Source organism: Schistocerca serialis, chromosome 9 (genome assembly GCF_023864345.2).
Source record: "Schistocerca serialis cubense isolate TAMUIC-IGC-003099 chromosome 9, iqSchSeri2.2, whole genome shotgun sequence".
Taxonomy (NCBI): Eukaryota; Metazoa; Arthropoda; class Insecta; order Orthoptera; family Acrididae; genus Schistocerca; species Schistocerca serialis.
The window spans coordinates 439,356,343-439,382,931 of record NC_064646.1 but is presented as its reverse complement, the minus strand read 5'-3'; the positions used below and the strand labels follow the sequence as shown (position 1 = coordinate 439,382,931).

At 41.5% G+C, this 26,589-nt stretch overlaps 1 protein-coding gene across 1 annotated transcript in view; it reads left to right on the top strand.

The window, feature by feature from the left end:
- LOC126418543 (SH2B adapter protein 2) overlaps positions 1–26,589 on the top strand; it is a 100,913-nt gene that overhangs the window by 805 nt on the left and 73,519 nt on the right. Inside the window, exon 2 of the mRNA XM_050085358.1 lies at positions 49–150. Coding sequence (XP_049941315.1) covers positions 49–150 — 102 coding nt within the window. The remainder of the gene's footprint in view (positions 1–48; positions 151–26,589) is intronic.

The window sequence follows — 26,589 nt, the reverse complement described above, 5'->3', positions numbered from 1 at the left end:
GCAATGTGCTGTAGTTGAGTAAATATTAATATTTGTTCGATATTTCAGGCAGTGAAACCAAAAAGTGGTGTCTTTTGCTTTCTTATTACCGAAGCAAGAGAAACAACTGCTTTAGAAATGCCGGATCACGAGAATACCTTCGTATTAAAGGTAAAGTCTCCTACCTAAATGGTAAAGTCTTGAATGCTTTGTATTGGAGGTAATTCAAAAGCGATTGTTATAAACACATTTTCAAAGCTGTTGACAGTATCTCTGTAAACAAAATTCATTTGTTGTGCTTTGGATTTTCTGCATGAAGGGCAAGCAGAAAGACTGGTGCAACTTGAGAGGCATTGCTACTCGTTTGTCACATGTTATTCAGTCTTCCCTTTTCTGTAATTCATATTTGCACCGAACATAAGAGTCAAGCAACCACAAGTTAAAATATTTCCTTCAAATGCTTATCATAAGTATATTTTGACTGGTACTGACTTTAAGTTCATAAACAAGCAAAGTTGTAAGACTATTTCAAACAATGTGTGTCTGCTAGTAGATAGAGGAGAGGATGGTGAAGTGAAGTGCTAATGACTGAGTTTTGACAGATTACTATCAGTCTTCCATAAATGTCAGACAAATGTGAACCATCATCACTACCATTGTCATGACAGACATTCAAAAAATGATAAACATTCTGAAAAGAAGTTAGTAGAAATTATTGTTGATTTGTCCTCAGAAACAAAAGTGGGCTGTAACATGCAAAAGCAGAATGCTGATTGTGGCAGAAAATATAATATTTAGATGACAGTTTTGCTGTCCCCGTTTAATTTCAATTGTTACTCTATACCATCACTTCAAACAAAAACTTGTAAGGACTTAAAACGTAAAAAACTACACGAAAATTAATCACTTCCATGTCCTTTGTGTGTCATTTGTTGTTTCAAACAGCAGAGTTAGCAAGCCATGTGTTATGACTGTATTTATGTAAGAAAACACTTGTCAGTATGGCCTGCTGTTAGTTAACTTCCAATTTAAGGTCAACCACATCTTCATATACATTCATACAGTTTTTGTGGGAAGTTTGTAAATGTTGTAGCTTCCCGTCATGTAATAAGAAGCTGCCCTTACATTGGGAACAGGCGGTTGTTTTGGCTGCTCCTAAACTGGAGAACAGGCACCATCAGGAGTTTTCCAGCGACATTTCCTCCAGTGAAATGATATCAACTCTCCTAAGCCTCTCTTATTTCAAAAGTAGTACTGGTTCCCTTAGGTAATATAGTTATTTATTGCTGCCCAGTGCTTGGTGTTAGCAATTTTCCAGCCGATAGCCGACCCAGCCAACCCTTGTAACCCCCCCCCCCCCCCCCCCCCTGCCTCCCCCACGTTTCTCATTCTGGGTTTAAGACTGGACAGTAGCAAAGTTATTATGAGACTGGCTGTTCTTGATGCCCCAGAGTGTGCCCTACCAACCTATCCCTTCCTTTAGTCAAGTTGTACTTTGAATTTCTCTTTCTTTGATTGCGTTCAGAAATTCTTCATTAATTATTTGCGCTATCAATTGAATATTCAGTTTTCTTCTGGAATATTACGTTTCAAAAGCTTGTATTATCTTCTGTTTACTATTAATTGTCCACATTCTGTTTCTGTATAGGGGTACGCTCCTAGATAAATACTTTCAGAAAAGTCCTCCTAGTACTCAAATTTGTATTCAGTGTTACATTTGTAACAGCATCAGCTGTTAACATCTGTCACTTTAGGTTCTCTGTCTTGAGCTGACTGCATTCTGATTAAAAGTATTACACCAGATGCGTTTCGCTTTTATTTACAAAGCATCTTCTGTTGTTATTCTGTAAATTGGATACACAGGTTTGTACTTGTTTTATTGTCTTATGATATCTCCCTCCCCCCCCCCTCCTGCCCTCCCCACTCCCCATGAACCATGGACCTTGCCATTGTTGGGGAGTCTTGTGTGCCTCAGCGGTACAGGTAGCAGTACTGTAGGTGCAACCACAATGGAGGGTATCTGTTGAGAGGCCAAACAAACGTGTGATTCCTGAACAGGGGCAGCAACCTTTTCAGTAGTTGCAGGAGCAACAGTCTGGATGATTGAGTGATCTGGCGTTGTAACATTAACCAAAACGGCCTTGCTGTGCTGGTACTGCGAACAGCTGAAAGCAAGGGGAAACTACAGTCGTAATTTTTCCCAAGGGCATGCAGCTTTACTGTATGGTTAAATGCTGATGTGTCCTCTTTGGTAAAATAGTCCCCCAATCGGATCTCCGGGTGGGGAGTACTTAAGAGGACATCGTTATGCCCACGCCTACTACAGTAGTACAAGATTATATGCCAACCAGCTCTGCAGATGACGAAGAGATTGATGAAATGTATGATGACATAAAAGAAATTATTCAGATAGTGAAGGGAGATGAAAATTTAATAGTCATGGGTGACTGGAATTCGATAGTAGGAAAAGGAAGAGAAGGAAACGTAGTCGGTGAATATGGAATGGGGTAAGGAATGAAAGAGGAAGCCACCTGGTAGAATTTTGCACAGAGCATAACTTAATCATAAGTAGCACTTGGTTCAAGAATCATGAAAGAAGGTTGTATACATGGAAGAGTCCTGGAGATACTAGAAGGTTTCAGATAGATTATATAATGGTAAGACAGAGATTTAGGAACCAGGTTTTAAATTGTAAGACATTTCCAGGAGCAGATGTGGACTCTTGACCACAATCTGTTGGTTATGAACTGTAGATTAAAACTGATGGGACCTGGATAAACTGACTAAACCAGAAGTCCTACAGAGTTTAGGGGAGAGCATAAGGGAACAATTGACAGGAATGGGAGAAAGAAATACAGTAGAAAAAGAATGGATAACTTTGAGGGATGAAGTAGTGAAGGCAGCAGAGGATCAAGTAGGCAAAAAGACGAGAGCTAGTAGAAATCCTTGGGTAACAGAGGAAATATTGAATTTAATTGATGAAAGGAGAAAATATAAAAATGCAGTAAATGAAGCACGCAAAAAGGAATACAAACATCTCAAAAATGAGATCGACAGGAAGTGCAAAATGGCTAAGCAGGGCTGGCTAGAGGACAAATATAAGGATGTAGAGGCATATATCGCTAAGGGTAGGATAGATACTGCCTACAGGAAAATTAAAGGAACCTTTGGAGAAAAGAGAACCACTTGTATAAATATCAAGAGCTCAGATGGAAACCCAGTTCTAACAAGGGAACCTCCCCATCGCACCCCCCTCAGATTTAGTTATAAGTTGGCACAGTGGATAGGCCTTGAAAAACTGAACACAGATCAATCAAGAAAACAGGAAGAAGTTGTGTGGAACTATGAAAAAATATGCAAAATATACAAGTTCAAGTCTTCCCTCCAGTGAAAATTTTTATTTTCAGACAATTATCAGAGTTCAGGCACTCACACATAATCAACTTCGCTCTCCAAAATTCCAGGACATGTTCAGATTTGCTTGGACATATGCGGGATTTGACGGTCTACTCACGGAAAAATTTGAAAACATTAAAAACATATGTTTTGACAGGACACAGAGAAAACTGTGCGATTGTGAAACTGTTGCATTCATTTGTTGCAGTTTATGTGACACACTCTTATGTTTTCATCACTTTTTAGGGAGTGATTATCACATCCACAAGAAAACCTAAATCGGGCAAGGTAGAAGAATCTTTTTACCCATTCGCCAAGTGTGCAAGTTAGGTGGGTCGACAACATATTCCTGTCATGTGACGCACATGCCGTCACCAGTGTCGTATAGAGTACATCAGACGTGCTTTCCTGGATCAAATGTTTCCGTTTCCCATTGGAGAGGCACGTCTTTGCGTCTACTAATCGCACAGTTTAGCGGTGCGGTCGCAAAACACAGACACTAAACTTATTACAGTGCACAGAGACGTCAACAAACGAACGGACAGATCATAACTTTGCAAAAAATAAAGTAAGTAAAGTTTTCGCTCTAGGTAAGACTTGAACCAAGGACCTCTCGCTCCGCAGCTGCTCACGCTAACCACCGGACCACGGCGCTCCTATGCTCACATCATCATTGATGTGGCCTATATCGCCCATGGACTACTCTGTTTGTATATTTTGTTTATTTTTTCGTAGTTCCACACAACTTCTTCCTGTTTTCTTGATTGATCTGTGTACAGTTTTTCAAGGCCTATCCACTGTGCCAAATTATAACTAAATCTGAGGGGGGTGCGATGGGGAGGTTCCCCTGTAAGCAAAGAGTGGAAAGCAGAAAGGTGGAAGGAGTGTATAGAGGTTCTGTACAAGGACGATGTACTTGAGGACAATATTATGGAAATGGAAGAGCATGTAGATGAAGATGAAATGGGAGATATGATACTGCGTGAAGAGTTTGACTGAGCACTGAAAGACCTAAGTCAAAGCAAGGGCCTGGGAGTAGACAACATTCCATTAGAACTACTGACAACCTTGGGAGAGCCAGTCCTGACAAAAATCTATCATCTGGTGAGCAGGATGTATGAGACAGGCGAAATACCCTCAGACTTCAAGAATAATATAATAATTCCAATCACAAAGAAAGCAGATGTTGACAGATGTGAAAATTACCGAAATATCAGTTTAATAAGTCATGGCTACAAAATACTAATGCAAATTCATTACAGACGAATGGAAAAACTGGTAGATGCTGACCTCGGGGAAGATCAATTTGGATTCCATAGAAATATTGCAACGCGTGAGGCAATACTGACCCCCACGACTTATCTTAGAAGATAGATTAAGGAAAGGCAAACCTACATTTCTAGCATTTGTAGACTTAGAGAAAGCTTTTGACAATGTTGACTGGAACACTCTCTTTCAAATTCTGAAGATGGCAGGGGTAAAATACAGGGAGCGAAAGACTATTTACATTTTGTACCCAAACCAGAAGGCAGTTATAAGAGTCGAGGGGCATGAAAGGGAAGCAGTGGTTGGGAAGGGAGTGAGACAGGGTTGTAGCCTATCCCCGATGTTATTCAATCTGTATATTGAGCAAGCAGTAAAGGAAACAAAAGAAAAATTTGGAGTAGGAATTAAAATCCATGGAGAAGACATAAATACTTTGAGGTTCACCGATGACATTATAACTCTGTCAGAAACATCAAAGGACCTGAAAGTGCAGTTAAATGGAATGGACAATATCTTGAAAGAAGGATATAAGATGAACATCAACAAAAGCAAAACGAGGATAATGGAATGTAGTCGAATTAAATCGGGTGATACTGAGGAAATTAGATTAGGAAATGAGACACTTAAAGTAGTAATTGAGTTTTGATATTTGGGGAGCAAAATAACTAATGATGGTTGAAGGAGAGAGGGTATAAAATGTAGACTGGCAATGGCAAGGAAAGTGTTTCTGATGAAGAGAAATTTGTTAAGATCAAGTATAGATTTAAGTCTCAGGGAGTCATTTCTGAAAGTATTTGTATGAAGTGTATGGAAGTGAAACATGGACGATAAATAGTCTGGACAAGAAGAGAATAGAAGCATTTGAAATGTGGTGCTACAGAAGAATGCTGAAGATTAGATGGGTAGATCACACAACTAATGAGGAGGTATTGAGTAGAATTGGGGAGATGAGAAATTTGTGGCACAACTTTACTAGAAGAAGGGATTGGTTGGCAGGACATGTTCTGAGGCATCACGGGATCACCAATTTAGTATTGGATGGCAGTGTGGGGGGTAAAAATCGTAGAGGGAGACCAAGAGATGAATACACTAAGCAGATTCAGAAGGATGTAGGTTGCAGTAGGTACTGGGAGATGAAGAAGCTTGCACAGGATAGAGTAGCATGGAGAACTGCATCAAACCAGTCTCTGGACTGAAGACCACAACAACAACAGGTTAAAAACAGTATTTTCTTTATAAAGTTGGCCTGCTTACGATGTTTCTTTATATAATCAGCTCCTTCCCCTCTTGCGAGCAGTGGTTGGTGTCGACAGGCTTCATTTCCCATCTGCAATTGGCAGTTTTTGGCATTATGCATTATTTCCTGTGCTGCACTATTTACAATTGACTTTCTTAACTGTTTTCCATTCTTCAGTGCCACAGTGTTTATGCCTATTCGTTTGTTTTCATTCATGTGGTGAGCGTTGCCAACCTGTGAAACAATTTGTGTGTGTGTGTGTGTGTGTGTGTGTGTGTGTGTGTGTGTGTGTGTGTGTGAGAGAGAGAGAGAGAGAGAGAGAGAGAGAGAGAGAGAGAGAGACAGTGGGAGGGGGGGGGGGGGGGGGGAGGAGAGTGTTAGTGAAATTGTCTTGCATGTAGGTAGAGACATAAGATGAGTGTTTTTTTTTTTTTTTGCAGGCAGTGTAGGGGACAGGGGAGGAAAGAGAGGGATGGGCTTGGACAGCGATTATAGGACAGAATCTGGGAGGAAATGGTAGTGGTAAATGGAGCCTGTGATTATATGTGTACTGTTACTGACATATTAAGTGGTCATTCTGTTTAAAGAGATGCTTTGTAAATAAAAGGGAAACGTGTCTGGTGTAATTCTTTTTAATCAGATTACAGTCAGCTCAAGAAATATAACCTTTATTACCAGTTGTATTCAGTGGTATTGCATTCCCCCTTCTTTTCAGAAGAGCTTTCTCTTTGCTGTAACCACCCAGCATTTAATATTAACTCTACTTCTGCTATCATCAGTTATCTTGCTGCCCAGGTAGCAAAACTTTTTCAGCTACTTTTAGTTCCACGTTTCTAATCTAATTCCCACAGTATCACCTGATTTAATTTCACTACACACCATTAACCTTGTTTTACATTTGTCGATTTTCACCATGTAACTTATGTTAAAGTCACTATCGAATCTATTCAACTGCTGTACCAAGCGCTAATTGTCATATGTGACAGAACTACAGTATCATCAGCAAACCTCAAAGTTTTCATTTCTTCCTCCAGGATGTTACAAATCTCTCTCTCTCTCTCTCTCTCTCTCTCTCTCTCTCTCTTTACTGATGTACAGATTGAATAACATGGAGGATCCTGCCTCACTTCCTTCTCAATTATTGCCTCAGTTACTCATCAATGGAAGCTGTGGGATTATTAAAGGATTTGATAAAGTCAGTGCAAGGTCATCATTGCCAAGAAGATAGGCACTTAAAAGACCATGTTTTAATACGAGTCAAGAATATTATTACATTTTCACATGTGCCTTGTGTTATTATCACCATGATTGTAAAATTAAAGGAATTTGGGCTTGTGCAGAGGGTTGCGGACAGACTTTCTTCTGGCTTACAATAGACAAATGAAAGACAAAAGGTAAAAATGATTCTGGTACACTTCCCCACACACTGAAAATTGGGTTCTGGCCATTCCCCATTAGTGATTAACTCAGACAGAAATTTATAATTTAAGAGTGAATTATAAATTTGTAAGGTGAAATGTTAAATATGTTTTAAGACTCTTTTTTATGAAGCTGTGCACAACTGTATTAACTGCAGAAAATTTCTTGAGAGTATATTCACCAAAATAGAATGTCTGACAGATACCACAACAATCAACTACAATCAGATCAACTACTTAGTTACTTTTCAATTAGCACCAAATGACTCAAAGTGATGCAAGTCGAACAACACAAACAGAAATAAATGAAATCAAACTCGATGACTACCCATTGTTTAGAGTTTAAACTTTTTCAAAATATTGTGTACAGGCACCGTTGATCCAGATCGAGGAAGTTATACTTTGATTGCGGTGACTATGATTGACATTTCAGAGAGTCAGGTGATAGTGGTCAGCCAGCAGCCAGTTGTATTTCTTTCTCAAGTGCCTGTTGCTTGCTGTGTTGGTCTGTTTTATAGGAACGTATAGAGCCTAATTAAGTTTGGCTGGCTGCAGATCGGCAACACTGTGCCCCTGTCCCCCTCCTCTGCTACTGCAGTCTGTCAGTCACAAAGTTATTTTATTTGACATCTTCAACTTTTGTGGTCCTGTCCTCCTCAGTTGCGCGTAATACTACAAACAATAAGTTTGAGTAAAACAAGCGTTCAGTGCATAGTGCTGTGGAATGTGGAAAAAACAGCAAATTGGCACTCATAGGAAGAAGAACGACACCAAAAATGCAACAGGAGCGTAATATGTAAGAAACTGTCTACGAAATCTGCCACTGATGATGCCTTGCAGAAAATAAAGGCGAAATGCGTATGGCACTAAAATTGTGTTTTATTCAGTTGCTGTCAGACGGTCCATAAGTGAAACTTATCAATATACCATAGTATTATTTTATTTGGGTTACAGAGCTACACTATGTGATCAAAAGTACCCAGCCACCTGGCTGAAAATGACTTACATGTTTGTGGCGCTCTCCATCAGAAATGCTGGAATTCAATATGGTGTTGGCCCAACCTTAGCATGAATGACAGCTTCCACTCTCACAGGCATACGTGGAATCAGGTGCTGGAAGGTTTCTTGGGGAATGGCAGCCCATTCTTCATGGAATGCTGTACTGAGGAGAGGTATCGATGTAGGTCGGTGAGGTCTGGCACGTAGTCAGCCGGTTGGTGAGGCCTAGCACATAGTCGGCATTCTGAAACATCCCGTAGGTGTTCTGTATGATTCAGGTCAGCGCTCTGTGTAGGCTAGTCCATTACAGGGATGTTATTATCGTGTAACCAGTCCGCCACAGGGCGTACATTATGAACGGGTGCTCGATCCTGTTAAAAGATGCAACAGCCATCACCAAATTGCTCTTCAAAAGTGGGAAGCAAGAAGGTGCTTAAATCATCAATGTAGGCCTGTGCTGTGATAGTGCCACACAAAACAACAAGGGGTGCAAGCCCCCTCCATGAAAAACACGACCACACTATAACACCACTGCCTCCGAATTTTACGGTTGGCCTACACACACTAGCGGATGATGTTCACAGGGCATTTGCCTACCCACACCCTGCCATCGGATTGCCAGATTGTGTACCGTGATTCGTCACTCCACACAACATTTTTCCACTGTTAAATCGTCCAATGTTTACGCCCCTTACACCAAGCGAGGTGTCGTTTGGCATTTACCGGCTTGATGTGTGACTTATGAGCAGTCCCTCAATCATGAAATCCAAGTTTTCGCACCTCCCGTCTAACTGTCATAGTACTTGCAGAGGATCCTGATGCAGTTTGGAATTCCTGTGTCTGCTTATTACACATTACGATCCCTTCAACAGTTGGCAGTCTCTGTCAGTCAACAGACGAGGTCAGCCTGTACGCTTTTGTGCTGTACGTGTCTCTTCAGGTTTCTAATTCACTAGCACATAGGAAACAGTGGATCAATGGATGTTTAGGAGTGTGGAAACCGCGTGTACAGGCATATGACACAAGTGACACCCAATCACCTGATGACCGCATTCGAAGTCCATGGGTTCCACGGAGTGCCCCATTCTGCTCTCTCATCATGACTAATGACTACTGAGGTTGCTGATACAGAGTACCTTGCAGTAGGTGGCAGCACAATGCACCTAATATGAAAAATGTATGTTTTTGGGAATGTCCGGATACTTTTGATCACATAGTGTACGTATTATATAGGTAATATTCAGATCTGAATAATATGTATTATGTTATTCATCCAGTATATGTATCACAAATATTTATCAATGTAGTACGTACTTAACTGACTTATCTGTACAGATCAGCAGCTCCTGACCACCATATTTCGAAAAAGTCTTAACTGTGAATACTGCATGCTCATTCAGCTTATTTTTTTTCTTTTAGGGTCCTCGGATTTATGTCATTTGCCATCCTTCTGTACTTGTCTAAGACAAATTAACATTTGATTTTACTCTTATTAAGATATATATTTGGTTCCATTACTTCTCAGAAAGCATTATTTTAGCATGTTTTCTTTCTGTCTGCTGTTACTGACAATATAATTTTCCATTTCTTTATTACTTTCATTTTGCTGTTTTTTCCATGATTACCCCGTTTTATCAATAAATCTATATCAAGTCAGGGAGCCCAGCTACTGGGTCTCGAGGAGGCCTCTTTCACGCGGCCAATGAAAAGGTCGGCATGGGGCAAGACAAGACTGGTCCCCATTGCATTCCCTCTCTGGAATGTCTTCAGTTCTTTTCCAACATTTCCTGTTACACTACCCTGGTTTTGGCACCATGCAGGACAAAACTACATAGAGAACACTTCAGTGATTTAACTGTTTATTTAGTGTGCAATAGAAAATACTCCTCATTCTGTAAAACATTTCTTTGAGAGTACCTATCCTTGTTTTAGCTTATTGATTACATGTACGCTGTTATTTATTTTGCATCCTAGATACCTGAAGTTACAAATTTGTTCCAATAACTCATCACAAATTTTCATCGTTCTTGCTTTTCCTTGTAAAAGCCATTGCCTTAGCCTTTTTCACTTTTACCTTTGATTCATATTCTTCATAGCTGATATTCCATTTTATAGACATAATTGCTTTTTCATTTTTCGTTAGTTATAGAGTGTCATATCAGTATGTTTGTTTCTTCAACCTTTATGTTAGAAACAGTGTTTAATTCAGTCATCTTAACTGATATTTAACTGAGCAGATAAAAAAAGACATCATCCTTGTTCAACCCCTCTCCCAATTTTAATTCTTTATGTCATCACACCTCAATTCTTTCCACCCTGGCCCACATGATTGTGTGGAATCAGTTTTAAATTTGTTGTAGCTCAACTACATCACTTTCCTGTGTAAGTCTGGACTGCAACTACTCTGCAAGTTCGCGGCTTCCATTTGGCAGTTGTTTTATTCAGTATTGTGACCACCAGAGGGTAATAGATCATTTCAAACTTCAACAAGAAGACAAAACCACGCATCACTGAGATAAATACAACATGTTTTCCTATATTTTGTTAGTTTAAGGCAAGCCCTGTGTTATTTTAGACAGAATGTTTCATTCAACTTATGTAAGGTGTCCACACACATGTGTGAAGTGCCTTTTGGATGTTATACATGTTTGTATTTTGAGTAGCACAGTCATGCTATTGACTTCTTGAACCCACTATCACCATGAGAATTTTTTCAGTATTTTTACCTAATTCCAGAAGTTATAAAGTATAGAAACTGATACCTATCCGATAAACACCTAAGAAATTTTCTATCAGAATGGAAAGGGCTATCTTTACTTAAATGTGTGTTAGTCTAGTCCAGTGAACTCTGTCAGTGACTTTTTTCAAGTCAACAAAAGCTATAGAAACTTCCACACCTTTTACTAGGTATCTTTGCCCAATTATTTGTGTTGCTGTGATTGCATCTTTTATACCTTTGTCCCTACTGAAGCTGATCTGTTCTTCGTCCAACTCTATCTCAACTTTATATTGCAATTGTCTATTTATTATTCTTAGTAGAAATTTTGCTGAATGAGATATCAAACTTATTACCCCATATTCCCAACATTATGTGACAAAAGGGTGTTTTTTTGTGTTGGCACCATCACAGATTTTGTGAAGTCATTTGGCCACACACCTTTATCATAAATATAATTATACATATGCAGTGATTTCACCTTTCCTTGGATTAAGCATTTGATGCATTCACTTGGAAACCAATCTCCACCAGTTGCATTTACTGAAGTGCCGTCTCACTTTTTCCATAATGAGTGTATGTCCCCTTGCCTCCATAACCATATCTTTTAGATAACTTCTTGCTTCATATAATTCTGCTAAGTGCCTTTTCCATCCATTCATTATTTCTTGCATTTCTGCAACTTCACATTATCATCTTTTATCATCCACATAATGTTACCTTTCTTTTTGCTGAAAACATAGTTATTTACTTCCCACTACATTTAATTGTGCCTCCCCATCCTTTCTAGATCTTCTTGAGATCTCTGTTGTAGCTATTCCATGTCCCTATTCTTGTCGTAGTTTTAATTTACTTCCTTCTCAGGCTGTCTGCAATGTGACATGTATATTTGTATTATTGCTAGATTTTTCTTCTTACTTTAATTTTCACTTTGGTCCTAACGTTATGACAACACCATAAATTCCTTCATATGTTTCTCCAGAATAAAATAGTCTGAGTTTGCAACACAAATTCTCAATTCTGTTCTCATCTCCTTCCTGATATTATATCCAGTCTGTTTCTTCTTATTTTTTTCATAAGAATGTCCAACTTCCTCCTGTGAGAGGATATTAGCATCCTGTGTTCCTGTTCTTAATCTTCTTCTCTTTCTTGTTTCAGTATGACCGCTGTTAGTATCTTCCACCCGAACATGTGATTGGGGAGATGCTTCATGACCAGAATAAATTTTTACCTTTGAAAGCCTTTCATTCTATTTATGCAGTTTCCTTGGAGAATTAGTAAATTTAGTAGCTTCCTGTTGCTTTCCACATGTCATAAAAGAGTGTCTGATGTTGAAGATGGTTTTCGGCCCCTGACTTCAAGAACAGAAACCACCTGAAGTTTTCCAGTGCCATTTCCTTCACTGAAGTGACATCAAATTCTGTAAGGGTTCATCCTTCTGAAGACATGCAGGGGATAGGCAAAATAATGTGAACACCTGTACTTACTTGGGAATGGTTTGTTAATAAGTGGTTGGACCCCCATTTGCCCATAAAACAGGTGTAATTCTTCTTGGAATACCGGCATATAATGATTGTATAGTCTCCACTGGAATGTTATGTCACTCTTTGATCAGAACCTCTTCTAACTCCTGTAGTGACGAGGGAGGTGGAAATCTGCTCTAGAGTCTGTGGTCTAATACTACCCACAAGGGTTTGATAATGTTAAAGTCCGGGGACTGTGGTGGCTAGGGAAGATGCTGCATTTCAGTTGCATGCTATTCATACCACGATGGTACTGTTCTGGCTGCGTGAATGGGTGCATTATCATCCTGAAATATGGTATCATTGTTGGGGTACAACATTTGAATCATGGGGTGCACCTGATCACCTAAAATGTTCACATAATTGTTGGCTGTAACACGGCCTTTGAGAGTAATGATGGGACCAGCAGAATACCATCATATGGCTGCCCATACCATCACACTTCCACCTCCATGCTTAACCAGTGGAATCAAGCAATCAGGATTTTAAGCTTTTGGTGTTCTCCAGGCGTAAACCCAGCCCATTGTCAGAAATAACGAAAGCATTGACTCCTTGGACCATGTGATGTATTTCCACGTCCAGGATTTATGCTCCTGACACCATGTTTTACACTTCTTTGTGTTGGGTGTCGTCACTATGGGCTCTCGAAGATGGCTATTGGCTCTGCAGTCACTTTATCCATCGTACTTTTTTGTTGTTTTGGCACAATTAATGTTAGTGAACAATGTCTCTGTCATTTAGTTTTGATTTGCGCCCAATATTATGTTTACATGATGATGTCTTTCCGTGTTTTGTGTAGGCCGTCATAGGTGTTGAAAGAGTTGCTCTTGAAACATTCAATAAGCTGGCTGTCTTGGTTACTGATGCTCCAGCTGATTGGCCCCCCACAATCTGCCCTCTTTATAGCTCTGTTAGTTCTTTCATTGCATGTCGGCTTCAGCCTCTGAATGAAAATACGAAGTGTGCACTACTTGTAAACAACCTGCGCTAATGTCTAGTCTGTACTTAACACGCACAGTCCTGTGCAACACGTACCTTACCTGCGTTGTTGACTGTCAAACACAATAGTCCCATTACTACAACTGTTCACATTATTTTGCCTATCCCCTGTAGGTTTCCTTAGATAATATAGTTATTTACTGCTGCCCAGTGCTTGGCATAAGCAGTTTCCCCTCATGATACATTGAGAGTACAGTTTATGAACAACTTAAATTGGTACAACCACGTGGAAAATGTTGTGGGGAAGGTGAAACAAAGTCGGTGTTCTATTGTCAGAACATTTAGAAGATGCTAAAATCTATCAAAGAGGCTGCCTATGCTACTCTTTTTTTTCCATCTTCTGCTAGAGTATTGTTGTGTGGTATGGACTCTGTACCAGAAAAGATTGATGGAGGACATCAAAAATGTTCAAGGAAGGGCAGCTCATTTTGTATTATTGTGAAATAGAGGAAGAGTACCTGAATATGATGCATGAGCTATGGTTGCAGTCATTAAAACATAGACTTTTTTGTTGTAGCAGGATATTTCCATGAAATTTCAGTATCAACTTTCTCCTCCGAATTCCAAAATATAGTGTTGATTCGCACCTATATAGGGTGAAATGACCATTGTAATAAAAGAATAGAAATCAGAGCTTTATGGGATGATTAAACAGTTCAGTTTTCCCACTTGCTGTTCAAGAGTGGAACAGTCGAGAAATAGTGAGAAAGTGGTTCTGTGAACCCTCTGCCAAACACTTGGATGTGAATTGCAGCATAGTGATTTAGTTTTAGATTGCCAACCCTGCCGACCCTCCAAACACACACCCTTTCTCATTCTGAGCTTGGGACTAACAGTGACAAACTTATAACCAAGTTGACTATTTTTGGATGTCTAGAATGTGCACTATCAACCTGTTGCATCTTTTAGTCAACTTGCACCATAGATTTTCTCTTGTTTCAGTTCAGTGCCTCTTCATTAGTTATCTGATCTGTCCACCTAATGCTCAGCATTATTCTATAACACCACAGTTCAAAAGCTTCTATTTTCTGTACCGTTTCACTTCCATACCAGGTTACACTCCAGATAAATACTTTCAGAAAAAACTTATTACACTTGAATTTGTATTTAGTATTCAGCGTGGGTGAGTGGGAGGGGGGGGGGGGGGGGAGTAGAATAGGCCTGTAGTAATTCCTTCTCTGCCGTAAGAGGCTACTAAAACGAGTCTTAAACTTACATGGCAAGGTTCCCGGTGATGGAATCAACTTTTTGAAACCAGTTATACAGTGACGTAGGTTAAGGTCCCAGGTATCACATTCTGCAGCCATTCACCCTGGAGGGCCTTTGTTTGAGAGTAATTGATGAAAACTAATTTCAAAATTTCGCGTGATACTCAACAGCTTTAAAAAAGTGAGGACCAGCACACTGGTTGAATAATGTACAGCCTTAGGTGCAAGAGGATTTGAGTTTCAATCTAGTCAGATACTTTGAATTTTTTTTATTTTTAAATCTTTTTCAAAATTACTTAGATTATTACTATTATTCAAGTAATTGGTTTAAATTTAATTTTTAATTTCTGTTCATTTGTCATGTACTTTTAATCAGAGTATTAATTTTTTTCAATTGCTCTCATTTTATTTCCTGTCATTCTTTTTCCACGTGGAATGTTTGTTCCTGTGATTTTAAAATTTTTGTGTACAATGATGGAGAAAGAAAAAAAAAAGAAAAATGCAGCACAAAGAAGAAGTTGGGTAACATAAGTGAAAGTTGGTAGATGTGTGTAATGTGTGTCTACGTCTGAAAGATGATGTCTATTCAGATTTTGCACCAGTAGCATAAGAGTGGTGGTAGTAGTGCCATTATGAAGATGTAAATCAGGTTTGCTTTAAATGTATGCTGTAAATGTTGTGAGTGAGCGTTGCTTACCTTTGAGGTTGGACGTGGTGAATTGATGTTAGTCAAGAATGCTTGTAAGGGGACAAAAACACCATTATCAGCATCTCACTAAATTTGAACGAGTTTATGTAACAGGTCTACAAGAAGCAAGATATTCCTTCTGTGATATTCCAGACAGACTAGAATGCAGCCATGGTACATGATCGTTCACAGCAATGGTCACTGGAATGTGTGGTCACAAGAAGACCGGGCTCCAGGTGGCCACATGGCACTACCAAAAGGGAAGACTGTTGCGTTCAGTGTATGGCTCTGGTGCACCGTACTGCACCAATCTGAGCAGCAGTTGGCACCACAGTGACACAACAAACTGTTAAAAATTGTTTACTTCAGGGACAGGGATGAGCCACCTCCACTGTAAGGTTTGAACTCTACTTTGTTAAATTCTTAGACATGTGGGTCATTTGGGGAAGGACATATTACATGAAGCATAATCTGTCCATCATGTGCTGTGATCTTTTACCCATGTGATTTGAGTTTATGTTTTCATCCAAAACCCAGTGCAGTAACAAATTAATGGAGGTGGTTGTGGGGGTAGGGGGTGGGGTTGGGTCATCTTGTATCCTCATGGCTGTAGACCCTTGACAATGCACTGCTGATATCTGAGTAGATGACTGTCCAATCCCAGGCACCAGGACCATGTGCAGTGGCTACTACAACTGTTTCTGCCTTTTCTGTGGCTGGATGGTGCCTATGGGGTGAGCATCGGACTGACATGGGTGGTATAAGGGCATACAATCCACAATGAAATGGATAAAACTCACCCTTACTGATGGTCAGGCCAACATGACCATCTCAACAGATTAAGGCAAGATTTTATTGCACAAGCTTACAACCCCATGGCATTTCCAAATTTGGCCACTCTGTGGGATGAGAGTGAGGCAAAGATAAATGGAAGTGTACACTTACGTCCAGTTCTTGGTATGCTCCAGAAATGACTGAGAATCGTTTGCAACAACGAAGCCTCTGTTTGTTTTGAAAATGTTGAGCATAGGTTCATAGAAATGCTGCAATAGAGAAAATGAGAAATGAATTTCTGCGGACCGAATCACAACTTTGAATATTAATCAGTCACAGGCACTTCGGGCATGTGACACGCTGAGAGTATACCAGTGTCACCTCTCCTCATAAAAAACTCGAACAGGATTCAATTCATCATCTTTCATTAGGATGTAACAATGCAAACAGACGAAGAACTGTGTGCTAATTTACAGCAATGTGGAGTACATTTTGTTCATCACATTCGGAGTGGACCTAAGGATAATAGAATGGATAGTGGAGTTTTCAACCTGGCCTTTGATGAAACTGTTTTACTGGAGAAAGCTGAGACCATGGTTTATGGTTGTGATGTCAAACTTCTTTTCCTCCTCCTACAAGCTATTTTAGGTGGCAGAGGTTTGGACACTTGTTCTCCCACTGTACTAATGAGACTACTTGTGGGACATGCAGAAGAACACAGTATGAGAGCAGCCCTTGCAGACAATCCCCTACATGTATAAACTGGCCAGGCCACCACCTTGCCATGTTTGCTGACATGTTCAGATTTCAAGAGGGGGAAAAACCCAGGAATATAGAACACTTTACTGCCTGTTTTATCAAGATGCTAAGAATGACCCTCCTATCAGTATGACATCAGACTGTGTAAACATTGTGTCAAAATACAGAACTCCTGGCCACATGTCAATTCCAGTTCTTCCAGTCAGTGGAGGAGATGTCAGCTCTCCCAACCTCAAGCCCTCAGTAACCTCAAGCCCTCAGCACCAGTGGTAACCAACTCATTGGTGCAGCTGGAGATGCCTCGTCCCACTTCAGCATCTACAGGGCAGAAGGTGCTTGCCAAGGTGCCATCTCCCGGAATTAAACAGATCAGCAGTCTACCACCAACTAGTGACTGAAAGAGCCACATGCTGCAGGTTTCATAAAAGAAGAGTCGTCTTCTGTCCCAGAAGTGAAGACAGGAAATTCCTTACAGAAGAAAAAAACATCACAAGAACAAGAAGGAAATATTGAAAGTTAAACTGAATCATATTACTTCAGTTGATCCGACAGCAATGTGTGGCGTCTACATCTCTACCGAATCTGAGGGCATTGCTGAATGCTTTACAGCACACTGTGCTGAAGCATCCCTGTGAAATAACTACCATCCTGTTTCTTAATCCAGAAACACCTGGCAGAGTGAAACTATTAATTCTTTTGTGTGCGATGCCCTGAAGCAAACAGTGTTACATTTAGTGAATGGGACTTCTGCAGTGCTTCAGCGTGTGTTGAGGCACAGCCCCTGGGCCTCATAAAATCTACAAAATCATGCTTAAACACCATAGAAACAACAGCAGAAAATACATCCTCAGGTTTTTCAATCAATTTGGCATGAAGGTTGTTGTGTCTAGACAAGACAGCCTAGACACAATGAGAGGAAGCCGAAAGGCACGCACTACGCTCACGCAGATGGGCGTGAGGTCTGAAACAGGATATGTAATGAATGCTATAAAGAAAAGTACGTAGCATCTGGAATACTTAACTTTAATCCATCCTTTTGGTACATCTGGAGATTGTGGCGATACAAGTGAGACTCTTTAGATACATGCAGTGTTACTAATGGCGCCTTGCTAGGTCGTAGCCATTGACTTAGCTGAAGGCTATTCTAACTATCTGCTCTGCAAATGAGCGAGGCTTCGTCAGCGTGCATCGCTAGCTACGTCGTCCGTACAACTGGGGCGAGTGCTAGTCCGTATCTCGAGACCTGCGTTGTGGTGGCGCTCGGTCTGCGATCCCTGACAGTGGCGACACGCGGGTCCGACATGTACTAATGGACCGCGGCCGATTTAAAGCTACCACCTAGCAAGTGTGGTGTCTGGCGGTGACACCACATTCCTCCCCCGCAAATCGGCGAACGGTCGTGTTATAAGGCTTCCGCCCGCCGTGGGGAGGACCCCATGTTGACGTATGCGATGAGGTGGGGAGCCTAACAACAGGCGAGGCTGTGCCACCCGCACCCGGCCATTCGGTCCGAGGGGAGCTAGGAAACGCCTGAAAACCTAGTCCAGGGTGCGCGTCAACATGCGGTGTATGCGCCCGTAAAGAGACAGGAGGGGCCGAAGGGTCGACCTCCATTGCGTCGGGGTACCCGACGCGCGAAGACGCCATGTGGTCCGGAGCGGGCAAGAGTTCCATGGCGGAGGACGGCTGGTCACGGGAAGCGATCGGCGGCGCGTGACCCAGGGAGGCGCTTGGCGGCTGCAGCGAAGCGTCCACTGCGGGCGGCGCCGGCTGGAGGACAGGCGGCGGCGGCGGAGGCGGCGGCGGCGCGTCGCCATGGGGCAAAATGGAAGGCAGCGTCGGTAACACCTGGGGATGAGGCGAGCCAGTAGATGGGTCCCCAGGGCGCTGACCGGACGGCACCGTCGCTGAAAGCAGACGGGGAGTGGCAGAACCCGTGTGACGACAGAGGCGCAGCTGATTGAGATGCCGACGCACCTCACCAGAGGCCCCCAAAACCAAATACATCGCGCGGCCGAGGCAGCGAAGAATGCGCCCTGCGAGCCAACGCCGTGAACCTCGATAGTTGCGATAGAATACAACGTCGCCTGGAGCAAAAGCAGGAGTCTGCCGCTGCACAGGAACCTGATGCGGCGGGTGCAGCAAAGACATCAAGGTTCGGTGAGGACGACCGTGGAGCAACTCAGCCGGCGAGCGACCATCTCGGGGCTGAGAGCGATACGATGACAAAAAGAGCAACAACGCGGCCTCCCGAGAATGCAACTCTTTCAACTTCAACATCTGTGACTTGAAAGTCCGGACCAATCGTTCAGCGGCACCGTTTGACTGAGGCAAAAACGGCGCGGATGTCAGATGTTGAATACCATTGGCCTGGCAGAATGACTGAAATTCTGCGGACGTGAATTGTGGGCCATTGTCGGAAACAATAGTCTGCGGAAGACCTTCAATGCAAAAGATAGCAGATAACGCTTGGATGGTGGCAGAAGACGTCGTGGAAGACACCCGGACAACAAAAGGAAAATTACTGAAGGAATCCACCACAACCAACCATCGAGCATTCTGGTACAGAAGCACTTGCGACTTGACGCGATTTCCGGCGACGTCGACGCACAGTATTTGTGGGACGAACACAGTCACTGTTAGAGACAGCAGCACTGGATGAAGTGTAATTAACTACATGAATGTCCATGGGTGAAGGTCCACGAGCCTGAGTGTCCATGGTTCGATTCCGGCGCGAAGCAAAGGGCCTGGAATGGTTGTGATTGTCTGATCTGAGCTTTTTCTGGCAAACACTTTGAACATGTCCTTTCTTATTACAGAAAAAACAAATAGCTTGGTGTGACGGGCAATTTGCACACGAATGTCTAGTAGCACACCGCGGGCATGATTTCACTGCATTTTTATGCTGGCGCGGCACACCTGGTTTAGAGCGTGGCGGCAGCTGCGTGGACGTGCGCGAGGGCAGTTTACCGGGCCGTGCAGCGCGCCCGACGGGCCGGCTAATGTTACACACGGCCGGCGAAGTTTCAAATGATTCCTGTGCAAAGTCAAGTGTGTCTTGTCTATCCAATATGTCTATCACTTGTTGAAGGGAGGGATTGACGAGTTTCAAAATCTGTTCCCGTATGCGAACATCAGAAACGTTCTGTGCAATTGCATCACGTACCATTGTATCTGAATAAGGAAGTCCACATTCACACTCAAAAACACAATCCCTTGTAAGGCCTTGCAATGTTGCAACCCACTCCATATTAGTCTGACCGGCCGTACGTTTTGTACGAAAGAACGTATACCGTTGTGCAACGACATTGACTGTTTCTTTGAAATAGGCATCTAAAGCAGACAAAATTTCTTCGTAGGACAGAGTTGCTACTTCGCGTCGGGGAAATAATTGCACTATCACACGGTACGTTTGCACCCCTACACACGCCAATAAATGAGGCTCCCGCTCGTTACCTTGAATTCTGTAGTCGGCGAGATGAAATCCAAACTGGCGTGACCACTCCGTCCATGTTTCCACGTCTGCTTGAAAATTATGGAATGGTGGTGCAACTGCATGTTGTGGCTGCGGTAGCGGTGAAGCGGCGGCTGCCACATCGTTTTGCAGTGCACGTTGACCCTGGACGAGCTGTCCAAGGGCATCCAATAACGCCTGCGTCTGCTGATTCTGCAAGCGATAAAATTCGGACAGTACATCTGGCGAAGCCATGACACAAGTAAATGTAAGCAATTAGAAAGAACAAGACCCTTTCCGTTGACTCGTCACCAAAAATGTTGTGTCTAGACAAGACAGCCTAGACACAATGAGAGGAAGCCGAAAGGCACGCGCTACGCTCACGCAGATGGGCGTGATGTCTGAAACAGGATATGTAATGAATGCTATAAAGAAAAGTACGTAGCTTCTGGAATACTTAACTTTAATCCATCCTTTTGGTACATCTGGAGATTGTGGCGATACAAGTGAGACTCTTTAGATACATGCAGTGTTACTAATGGCGCCTTGCTAGGTCGTAGCCATTGACTTAGCTGAAGGCTATTCTAACTATCTGCTCTGCAAATGAGCGAGGCTTCGTCAGTGTGCATCACTAGCTATGTCGTCCGTACAACTGGGGCAAGTGCTAGTCCGTATCTCGAGACCTGCGTTGTGGTGGCGCTCGGTCTGCGATCCCTGACAGTGGCGACACGCGGGTCCGACATGTACTAATGGACCGCGGCCGATTTAAAGCTACCACCTAGCAAGTGTGGTGTCTGGCGGTGACACCACAAGGGTATTACTGTTCTTTTTCTGAAACTGGGAAAAGGCCCTTGAATTTTGACTAATTACGGATCAATCTCTGTCACAAATGGGCTTGAAAGGGTAGTCAACTGACGACTGTGTTAGTGCTTGGAAGACAGAGGATTTTTATTGTAATTTCAAAGTGGCTTTCAAGCATTTCAGTACCATCACAGACCAAGTGCTTCATCTGGAACCTGCAGTACACAATGCTTTTGCACAGTACCAATACCCGGTTGCTGTGTACTTTGACCTGTAGAAGATGTGCAATACTGCCTGGTGCCACCACAGCCTGTCTACACTGATAAGTGGGGCATTCTGCAGTTGCTTACCTGTTTTTATCCTGAATTTCATATCCCTCCAACTGTTCCAGATCTGTATAGGCTCAACTCTCAGCATCCAATACATACACCAAACTCGATGCCCCTCAGAGATTGTTTCTGAGCATAATCCTCTTCTCCATCACATTCAAGGTTATCATGACTATAGTGGGACCCGTGGTCCTATTGTCACTGTATGTGGATGACCTTGGCCTGTATTACAGCTCTGTATCATTGCACGCTGCAGGGTACCAAGTTTGTGGCGCCATTCAGAAAGTACATTACTGAGTCATGAATCATGGATACCAATTTCCTCCCATGAAAACTTCCATCATGCACTTTCATTGATTCAGGACTGTATATCAGCACCCAGAACTGTACCTTGGTAACCATTTACATGAAGCTGTTGAAACTCTCAAATTTTTAGTCCCTTAATTTGAGAACAAGGTAACGTGATTACCACATGTACACCACCTCAAGGCAAATTGTGTGAGAAAACATAATACCAAGAGATTTCTCCGCAGCACCTCCTGGAGTCCAGACCACACAGTTCTCCCACTATTCTACAAAGCTTCGATTTTATCCTGCCTGGACTATGGATCAGTACTTAGGTTGTTACATCCTGTGCACCACAATGGTGTTAGTTGGCAGCTGGAGCTTTGGGTATGAGCCCCATGGACAACCTCCAGGCAGAAGCTTGTGTCCCATCACTGAAAGTCAGTTACTGGCAGCTCTTGGTGAACTATGTGGTCTCAATCTGTCAGAAGATGCCTGCCCATACATGTTACTCGACTCCGTTTCACAACCAAAAGCTCAGACTGGCAGACCAACTGGAATATGATTGGAGGTTCTGTGTGAGGAATTCCAACTGCCCCCTTTTGGTAATCTGGGAAATGAATTTGCTGACAAATTAGCTAAAGATGCTATCACAGGGGACAAACTTGAACTTGGAGGACCCAGTAGAGACCTATGATTGCAACTGCAACATTAGTGGCATACTTTCTGCCAAAGCTCACGGCAAGATACCGTCATGCTGTGCTGTGTGTCGGCCACACGAGATTTACCCAAAAATTCCTTTTACATGAAGATTTCCCCCAATGCAGCTGTGATAATCATCTCACAATAACCCACACTATTACAGAGTGTACTCTGGTGGCTGATCTGAGATGAGCCATGAACCTGTCTACCTCTCTGCACCAGATAGAACATTAGTGTAACTCATTCATTAATAATACTTAAGTGTTAGGGTCCCCAAATGCTCAGCTTAAATGAGGATATCAAAGCAGTTCAGAGGCATACTGCTAGATGTTTTGCCAATAAGTTCAATCAGATGTGAGCAATGCGGAGATGTTTCGTGAATTCAAATGGGAATCCCTGGAGGGAAGAAGCCGTTCTTTTTATGAAACGCTGTTGAAAAAAATTTAGAGATGCAGCATTGGAAGCTGCCTGCGGAATGATTCTGTTGCCATCAACATTCTTTTGAGTAAGGACCACAAAGATAACAGAGTAGGGCTCTTACAGAGGCATATAAGCAGACATTTTTCTCTCGCTGTATTTGTGAGTGGAACAGGAAGGGAAATGACTAGTAATGGTGCAAGATACCTTCCAACGTGCACCATATGGTGACTTTTGGAGTAATTATGTAGATGTAGGTACTTGTGCACAGTGGGATAGTAGCTGACAAAGTCGTACACTCCCTGAGGGGAAAGTGGATTTTATAATAAAATTTAGTGTATGTCAACTTCCAGTGTTAATGGTGGATGTCGTAGGAATACCTCTCACTGTGGTGTGTGCCTTAAGAGACCTGCAGCTACTTTCTTCCTCTGCACTACGATGCAATTTTAATTCTTATATATGTATTTTATTTGTCCAACAGTTTAAGTTAATTGACTCTGTAGTCTGTACAGTTTACATTTTCTCATTCCATTTTACTTGGACCACCATGATGTCCTTTCTTGGTGTATGCTCCAGTGACTGGCTAGTTTTTACCTGGCTGTGTTTTATCTCACTCTTAAATATCTGACTTATGCTACTGCCACATAAATTTTCGACTGTGATGACGAGGTCACGGGTGCTGAAGCTGACAGTTCCTCTTTTATTGTTTCGAACCATTTTAGTTGAATTTCCAGTGCAATGAGATACTGTTTAGTCCCTTTAAAACCCATACTCATTATTTATTTTTTATTTTATTGATATGGTTAATTTTAAAAGTTTAGTAATTGATACTTCATTGTCAATTTATGTTTAAATAAATGAACAGTTACCTTTTTAATTTAAATTTAATGTTCCTCTTTCCCAGCTGGTTTGTATGCATTGTTGACTTTACATTCAGTAAATGCTAATAGGATACAATTTTTTTAATTGTTTGGTGACAAAATCATGTAATTTTTAATCGTATAATATGAGAGTAAGTCAATTATAATCCGCAATTTTGTGATATTTTTGTTTATTTTGGTAGTACTGTCATTTTATGTTGATGATGCATGCTTTGTTTATTTGTTGTTATATGTTTGCAATTTTTAAGCTGCTAGGTTAGTTTCGTTATCGCTGTCATGCTGTTAATCATGGCTGCTCCGCTCTCTATTTGCACCAAAGAAGAGCAACGTTCAGTGATCCGTTTTTTGTGGTCGGATGGCGTATCAGTGGTCGAAATTCATCGAAGGCTTTCGGTACAGTATGGAAACAGTGTTTTGCCACAATGGAGTGTCTACGAATGGATTGAAAAAGTCCAAAATGGTCACACAAGTGTTACGCACAGTGAAGGAGTCAGACGACCATTTACCACCACAAATGGAGAAACCATTGAGGCTTCACATGAAGTGATTCTCTTAGACAGACGATTAACTATTGACGAAGTGGCACATCGTCTGCAAATTACTCACGGTTATGCCTACAAAATCATCCACAACAAACTTGGGTTTCATAAAGTTTGTGCAAGATGGGTCCCAAAACAACTCACACAGTTGCATAATCAAACATCCTTGTACACCTGCAAAAAAACATTTGGGTCGCTATGTAACAAAGGGGACAACTTCTTAGACAGGATCATTACTGGTGACAAAACATGGATCCATCATTACGAGCTGGAGAGTAAACAGTAGAGTATGGAATTGAAACGTCCAAAGTAGCTGTGCAAGACAAAGTTAAAGACCCAACCATCCACAGGAAAACTGATGCTTACAGTTTTTTGGGAGACACAAAGTCCAGTACTGAAACATTATGGGGAAAGGGGCACAACAATAAACCGTGTATGTTACAGTGAGATGCTTACCGCCAGGCTAAAGCCTGCAATTCAAAGCACACGCTGAGGATTGCTGTCAAAAGGTGTTGTGTTGTTGCACGACAATGCCCGTCTGCAAACTGCTTCCCACACTGCTGAAATGCTCCAAAAACTCAAATTTGAAGTACTGGATCATCCTCCATATAGTCCCAATCTTGCCCATTCTGACTATCACTTGTTTGGTCCACTCAAACAGGCATTAAGGGGCCGTCAATTTGCCTCGGATGAAGCAGTGAAAGAAGCGCTGCATTCCTGGCTTGCAGCTCAATCGAGAACCTTCTTTTATGAGGGCATCAGGAAGTTTGTACAACGATGGACCAAGTGCGTTGAAACGCAAGGAGACTATCTTGAAAAATGATGCTCTTGTAAGTTTCCTATTTGATTACAATAAAATTTTATAACTACTTAGCGGACGATAATTGACTTACCCTCGTACTACCTGTCATAACTTTCCCTCTTTTTTTCTGAAAAATATTTGTCATCATTCATTAATTTTCTTTGAATTCCTGTAGTTTATATAGTTTCAGAATGTGAGTCATCCTTACAGGCACTGTGTGTATTTATATTGAGGACCACATTTTATCCTGTACAATTTCTCCCTTTTATATTTATGTAATAGATAATGCTTCTGTGGTTTCATGATAGATATTGATATATCAGAATCACTTTCAGTATCATTTGTTGCCATTTAAGCAGTACAAATCAATGAAATGTATTTGTAAATGAAAGCTTTGCAACTTTTTACAACAACTGAAAGAAAAAATTCTGGGTGATGCAAGCTAAGGTAATTTCCAAAGGTGATCTTGTGTGTTTTGAAATATGTCTGCATATTAGTGTTGCTCAGTAGACGTGTTTTCATGTTTTAAGTGTTTGTGTGTCATGTAAGTTGGTCAGAAATGGTTAACCAACCAAGTATTTGTCTAGATGAGTTTAGTGAAACCACGTAAAAACTACACTCAAGCTGCCTGGCAGAACCAACTCTCACCTTCCCAAGTCTAGTGTACAGCAAGCAGACAAGCTACCCTGCTGCTACCACACTAGTGGGTTCACAGTTTTAAAATAATTCCTTAGAATTATCCAGTTGAATTATGTTATAACATCATGTACCCTTATTGTAATGAACTATAAGTGCACTCACTCAATGTTACTATAAACACAAATATATTTCAGTTAATTAGCTTTTGAAAAAATCACAAATTAGTGTTATTGTGTTTTTATTTAGTTTTGATGATTTCACAATACACAAAATGCAAAGATGAACAGCGATTTTTATTGAAAGTGTAAAATATAATTTAAATGCATTTCATTTAAAAGAGAAGTCTTAACAATTTTAGTGGAACCATAGCTGTCAGATGGCGATGCTGTAGATTGTTTATTTAACAGTGTACTTTTGCTTTAAAAATACCTTCTTGTCCACATTTTTTGACTTCAGCTGGTTCCACATCTCTATACAGACTTGTATAATCTTCAAAACAACACACTCTGAGGGGCTGAAGTGACCAGAACACTTAAATATTTTAACGCAGCATCAGAGAAAGATGGCATGGATTCTGGTACTACTCCCAAGTGGATTAGGTTTCTCCTCTACATCTAGAAGCTTTTTGGACAAGCAGAATCAATACCATCTTGCACATTATTAGCCTCCCTCCCCCCCCCCCCCCCCCCAAAAAAAAGTCTAATTTTTATTTCTTTGTTTCATAAAGAAGGTCTAGGTCCTCTTCTTCTTAACTTGGGTTTCAGCATTCTCTACTTGA